Source organism: Schistocerca americana, chromosome 7 (genome assembly GCF_021461395.2).
Source record: "Schistocerca americana isolate TAMUIC-IGC-003095 chromosome 7, iqSchAmer2.1, whole genome shotgun sequence".
NCBI classification, from domain to species: domain Eukaryota; kingdom Metazoa; phylum Arthropoda; class Insecta; order Orthoptera; family Acrididae; genus Schistocerca; species Schistocerca americana.
Window position 1 is genome coordinate 401,654,075 of NC_060125.1, and position 7,068 is coordinate 401,661,142.

Below are 7,068 nucleotides of genomic sequence, written 5' to 3' on the forward strand. Positions count from 1 at the left end.
CTACGTAAATGCAACAGGACTTTCTACGAGCTGAGAGGTGCGATGTGCCAGCAGATAGTACCGACCTGCCATCAACGGGGCTGCAGGACAGACGTACCCTAGAACCCGACACGATTTTACACTCACCAGTTCAGTTATTGAAAAAAGTTAAAGTCAGAATCTAGCCGCCCTTGGCAAAATTTCTGCTGATGACCACGATATGGCACCACTGTCGCTGACAGCACTCCTTACGAGACGCGTTGAAATAGAAGCCGAAAACGGGCAAGTGCTCTACCAACTGAGCTACCCAAGCACGACTCACGCCCTGTCCTCACAGCTTTCCTTCCGCCAGCACCTCGTCTCCTACCTTCCAAACTTTACAGAACCTCTCCTGCGAACTTTGTAGAACTAGAACTCCCGAAAGAAAGGATATTGCGAAGACATGGCTTAGCCACAGCTTAGGGGATGTTTCCAGAATGAGATTTTCACTCTGCAGCGGAGTGTGCACTGATTTGAAACTTCCTGGCAGATCCTCTACGCTGTGACTAACCCATATCTCCGCAATATCCTTTCTTTCAGGAGTGCTACTCCTGCATGGTTCGCAGGAGAGCTTCTGTAAAGTTTGGAAGGTAGGAGACGAGGTACTGGCAGAGGTAAAGCTGTGAGGACGGAGCGTGAGTAGTTCTTGGGTTGCTCAATTGGTAGAGCACTTGACCGCGAAAGGCAAAGGTCCCGAGTTCGAGTGTCGGTCCGGCACACAGTTTTAATATGCCAGGAAGTTTCATATCAGCGCACACCCCGCTGCAGAGTGAAAATCTCATTCTAGAAGCCGCAAAGTTTGTATATCCTAATAAGTTGAAAGAGTTACGAGGACTCACCTCGACGAGTATGATGAGGTCCCGGAAGGCGTCGCGGTGCACCTCGCGCACGCCGGCCTGGCGCGCGAATATCTTCTGCAGGTTGATGAGCCCCACGGAACGGAAGGCGTCCCGTGTCAGGTAAGGAATGCGGTTGTCGGAGAGGTCGAGCAGCTGCATCTCGGCGCTGAGCGCGTTGGGCACGGCGGAGAGGCCGGCGGCGCGGCACAGCGCCGACTTCTTGCCGCCGGTCCACTTGCACTGGCAGGCGGACGGGCAGTCGCTCCAGTCGGGCGCGGCCGCCGCCAGCACCAGCAGGGCGAGCAGCCGCAGCTGCACCACGAGCAGCGCTCCCGCCATGCGTCATCTTGCCCGCACCGACCGGCCGGCCCGCATGCGCCCGCGCGCGCTCCGCCCACCCGCGACCTGTTGGCACCACCAACACACAACACTCTGAGGCCCGTCTGGCCTACTACCTCAACGTACACATTGATACTGTTTCGACTAACTTATTTAATGACGTTAACTATAGGGTGCCTAAAAAAAATGTGCACACACTTTGAATTGTCATAGACAATTTATTTCCCCTTCTACAAGGTTAAATACAGGGTGTCCAGAAAAGGACTTCCTGATTTCAAAATTAAATATCTCGAAAACAAAGATCGATAGAGGAATGCAGTAAACGGTATGTTTATTGCGAAAGCTGTAAGAAGTTTATACAGCAATTTGAAGTAAAAGCTACAAAAGCTGCTAACAGATGACGCTGTAATCGCCATACGTAATGCCTAGTATAAATAGTGATCCGAAGCCCAGAGCGATCAGTTCCACTATTGAAACGTGAAAGGAGGTTAGCGTACCGAAGGAAGAGATTAAAACCATGTACTCCATTGAACAACGCGTTTTTATGGTGCTAGAGTACCACAGGTTAGAAGAGAGTCCTATGGCAACAAGGCGAAGTTTTCAAGCACGATTTAATGTTCCAAAAGGACCCGATTCGAAAATCATTCGTACGCTCTTCGCAAAATTTCAACGAACAGGCAGCGTAACTGATGATCTAGTGGAGAATGTTGGCCGCAAGCAAACCGCAGTTACGCCTGAAAATATCGCCACAGTTTCTGGAATTATTCAGCGAAATCCAATGTCATCCGTCCGTAGAATTGCATCTGAGACTGGTTTGAAGCGTTCCAGCACGCAGAAAATACTGAGAAAGAGCCTACACATATTTCCATTCAAAATTCAAACGCACCAGGCCATACCCGTACGAGCTGTGCAACAAAAGGTTTCCTTTGCTAATCAGATGCTCACAATGATTGAAGGTGAAGGATTTGATGTTGGCTGCATCTGGTTTACAGATGAAGCACACTTCCACCTGAATGGATACGTGAATAAGCAGAACTGGCGATTTTGGGGTTCCGAAAAGCCATATTGGTGTAAAGCGAAACCCCTGTATTCTCCTAAAGTTACTGTGTGGGCTGCAGTATGCAGCAGAGGCATTATTGGCCCTTTTTTTATCCGAGAAACGGTCGCTGGTGCGCGTTACGTTGCAATTTTGGAACGATTTGTCGTCACACAGCAAGCGTTAGAGAATCGACCAGGTACTGAATGGTTTATGCAAGATGGAGCCCAACCACATCTGACCGAACAAGTGTTTCGCTTTCTTGAGGAATACTTCGGGAATCGAGTAATTGCTTTGGAATATCCCAAATTTACTGGTGCAGGCATGGATTGGCCTCCATACTCGCCGGATTTGACTCCCTTTCACCATAAACATAACGTTTACTGCATTCCTCTATCGATCTTTGTTTTCGAGATATTTAATTTTGAAATCAGGGAGCCCTTTTCTGGACACCCTGTATCTGTGAGAAAGTAATGTTATGTTTCTTCAACGGGTGGCAGCAGTGGCAAGGAAGTAGCTCCAACATGGTGGACGTGCATTTGAGCTTTGAAGCGCGGAAGCAGATAATTAATTGGTACTGGATGTTTGAGAATGTAGCTGCGGTTCGAAGACAGTGGAGAAGTGCGTATGGTACAGAACCACCTTCAAGGTTAACAATTACGCGTCTACGAGACAAATTCGAAATTCATGGAACAGTGTGTGATGTGCATATAGGTCGATCAGGGCGATCTCGTACAGCTACAAGTGATGATTCCACAACTGCAGTCTTGGAACTGTTTCAGCGTTCGCCTCAAAAATCTTCAAGGCAAACGGCACGTGAGAGTTATGTAAGTGCTAGTAGTGTGGTACGCATTCTGAAGAAAGGAAAGTTTCGTGTGTACATTCCAAGGCTGGTGCAACAGCTTAGTGACGACGATCCTGGTCGAAGCTTACAATTTTGTGAATGGGTTCAGGAGATGATGAGACGTGAACCAGGACATATGCGTAGCATAGTTTGGTCGGATGAAGCCCAATTCAAACTCAATGGAACTGTCAATAGGCACAATTGTGTGTACTGGGCTGAAGATAATCCTCACATTACAGTTGAAAAGGCTGTGAATTTGCCTCGTGTAAATGTGTGGTGTGGTTTGTCTGCAAGGGGAGTTAATGGGCCTTTCCGCTTTGAAGGTACTGTTACTGGAGAAACGTACCTAAAAATGCTTGCTGACTCCATATTCCCTGCCATTCGTGCGTTATACGGTAATGATGAGTTTTATTTCCAACAAGATGCCCCCCCCCCCCCCCCCGCACTGTCATAGGGACGTACGAGCATACCTGAATCACAATGTGCCAGGCCAGTGGATAGGACGCAGGGGACCAATCGAGTTTCCTGTATGCTCTCCAGACCTCACGCCGCTGGATTTCTACTTATGGGGCACAGTGCAAGATGAGGTGTACAAACGTAAACCAAGTAACCAAGACACACTTCGGAATGAGATTCAGGCGGTGTTCGCAGAAATCTTTTTTTAACACTTTGGTACGATGTACAGAATCAGTGGTGACTCGTGCTCAGAAATATATTGATGCTGAAGGCAACCAGTTTGAACATTAATCACATTTGCAAAGTACATTTATTTTTCCAATTGGACTTTAAACTTTCCATTCCCAGGAATTTAACATTGAAGAACGGGAAATAAATTTTCTATGACGCTTCAAAGTGTGTATACATTTTTTTGACGCACACTGTATGTAAGGGATAAGGTCAGCTAAAAAAGTTTCGAAACCCCCGTTCTAAAACGAGTCAGAAACATATAGTAAGTGATGAGAAGTATCCGGGCAATCCTAAGTAACGCAGAATTCGCCACTAATGTCACTAGAGGCAGACCCACCAGTGTAAAAGGTGGGGGGTGCTTTCAGTAGAGTAGCAGCGAGGCCCACGAGAAAGACAGGCCGCAGCGCATAAGTCACATCAGGTGACACTGCGGGTCTTACGAGTGCCAGCAACCGTCTCCGGCGGGGAGCGAGTAGCTGTTTCAGACGAGTTTAATAATTCTCGACTGCGCCTTTAAATGCATACGACAAAGCTGAGATCTTTAGTGAGTACCTTTGCAATTACGTATTGGCTTCGCGTGGTCTCCGCATGGATCCGAGCGTACACGAAGTGTTGCGTACAACCCGAATACTGTTATATCACAAGTTCAATGCGGAGTCCGTTTTTCTCGTCTGCCTCGAGCAGCGCTAATAGTCGGCAGGTGATGGTTGAAGAGATCACCACAGCTAAAATCTACTAATACCAGTATTGCTGGCCTTATTTTGATCACAACCGAGGTAGATTCTTCCTACACGTCGGTCAGGGGCCTGAAGATGGCGTAGTAAAACTCTGGAACTGGTTTCCAAATAAAATAACGTTGGAAATTTGACGGCTGCAAGGCATTTAATTTGACATCTTCCAATAGTAGAATTGGTCGGACAGGAGAGTTTTGTGGCTTCGAATCTGGTCAAGGCAGTGGATGTCACCTGAATATCAAATGTATGAGGCACGTTTCAACCCCTATAAATGTAACAAAATAGGACACAAAACAGTCTTGATCACAGATCCCAGAAGGACACCTTTAATCATAAGTGGTGACTGGTTTCGACCCGATGTGGAGCTTTTTCATTCCGTACTCGGTAACTTAAACTAACACAGATTAGAGGGAAGACTGTAATACAATAAATAATACTTAAAAATAAATTTTACGATGTTAAATCCAGTTATCACATGTGATTTCACGGAGCAGGAACTGTGGATAGCACCCTCTGATGCCGGCCGTCATGGCCGAGCGGTTCTAGGCGCTACAGTCTTGAACAGCGGGAGCGCTACGGTCGCAGGTTCGAATACTGCCTCGGGCATGGATGTGTGTGATGTCTCTAGGTTAGTTGGGTTTAAGTAATTCTAAGTTCTAGGGGACTGATGACCTTAAATGTTAAGTCCCATAGTGCTCAGAGCCATTTGAACCATTTGAAAGCACCCTCTGTTATCGACTGCTGACTATGTGGCGGTGGCATGGAGTTAAATAGCACATGCAAGCCGCTTGGCTGTTACCTTACATCATCTTTAGGCAACTGGATACAAGGTATGTGACATAGGCCTACGTGTAAACCTGACATGTAAACCTAAGTACTGTGCTGGATATTATCGTAAATTACACATAAATAACAATTTATACGTACACAGTTAAAATGTAACATATTATGAGGCAAATAATTATTACTGAGATGTGAATCAGTTAACACTTGGGTGAATTGACCTCTGTGGGACTGTGCGTACGACGAAGATGGGCTGCAGGACGCCGCTGGTTGGCTAGCGACACGGACGATTTATCGATACCAATCAAAGATACTATGCCATTGCTGTCCGCGTCCCTAGGCAACGAGCGGCGTCATGCAACCCATCTTTGGTGTGCGCCAAGTCCCTCACAGGACAGTCCACCAACGTGTTATCTGGTGCTGTTGGCTCCTCAGATATATATTTTTGCGTTATATTACGTAAATTTTAACTATATAACATATAAGTTTTTTATGTAAGGATATCACTAAGCATAGTGTTAAGATTTACATTCATGCTGTGTGGCATGAGTCGCACATGATGTATCCCATTGGCTATAGACAACTCTGGGTGACAGCCAAGCGGCGGGGCATCTGCTGTTTAACTCCATGACACCGCCACATAGTCAGCAGTCGATATCAGTGTGTGTTATCCGCAGTCCCTGCCCGGCGTCATTATCTCCACTGGGTTAGCCCCGTATAATTTGTTCTTACCTTAGTATTCATTTTATCACGTTTTCCACTTTCGTTTTGCACTCTACATTACAGAGAATGGTCCGAAGATGACCCACTTCGGATCGAAACCGGTCACTACTTCTAAATAAAAGTGTGTTTATGCCATCGAGACTGTTCTATATAATATTTTATAACTCTCCGCTGTGATCGCTGCTGCGCCGAAGATGTTTACAGAGATTACCTTGTAAAGCTGCACTAGTCGACTATTGGTGATGTGATTGTTGATTGTGAAGTGGAAACGTGAAAAACCACAGCTCAACCAAAACCCGCCAGATCTCTTGTACTGACGTACAAGATAGCGCAAAATCAGCGAAATAAATCATACGTGAGCTTGAAAGTGCTGCCAGCAGTCTGTCTAGTACAATGACTGTGCGTAGAGAGTTAAAAAGAACGCCGTGCAACAGTCGAGCGATGCCAGTGCACAGTGGATGACTGGAGACGACTGATTTGGAGTGATTAGTAACGTTATATCCTATAGCAGTCCGATAAAAAGTTTTGGGTTCGTCGAATGTCTGGAGAACATTAGATGCCATCATTTGTAGTGCCAACAGTGAAGTGCAGATTAGGTGGTACAGTATTACGGAATGTTTTTCGTGATTAGAATTTGGTCCTCTTATGGCGCTTAAGGAATCACTAAAAGCGGAAAGATACGAACATATTTTGTAGCACTGAGTACCGCGTACACAGAAGAGAAATAGTTCGATGACGAAGACTGTCAGTGTTCCGTATCTCAATCGAAAAAAAATGGAACCCTTACAGGATCAGTTTCTTGTCCGTCTGTCTCTCTGTCAGACTTTTTCTCAGTTATGGGTACATGTATCAAGTCGTAATTTGTGTCACATACTAAAGTCTATGGTCCCTTGGCGATGAAAAAAATTGGCGATTCAACGTCAGTGCAGTCAAAAGACTGATTTATGTCATATATTTTCAAAACTGTCCTGTATCGGTATCGATAACAGCCAAGTATGCATAATTCTCGATTCGCGAGGTGGATGAACGATATAAATACACAATTAAGTTTCTGCGGAACCATGG

At 46.0% G+C, this 7,068-nt stretch overlaps 1 protein-coding gene across 1 annotated transcript in view; it reads right to left on the reverse strand.

Annotated features, from left to right (window-relative positions):
- Positions 1-1,196, reverse strand: part of LOC124622974 (leucine-rich repeat-containing protein 24-like) — a 208,692-nt gene extending 207,496 nt beyond the window's left edge. The window contains exon 1 of the mRNA XM_047148762.1: positions 858-1,196. Coding sequence (XP_047004718.1) covers positions 858-1,196 — 339 coding nt within the window. The remainder of the gene's footprint in view (positions 1-857) is intronic.
- Positions 1,197-7,068: the final 5,872 nt, after the last annotated feature.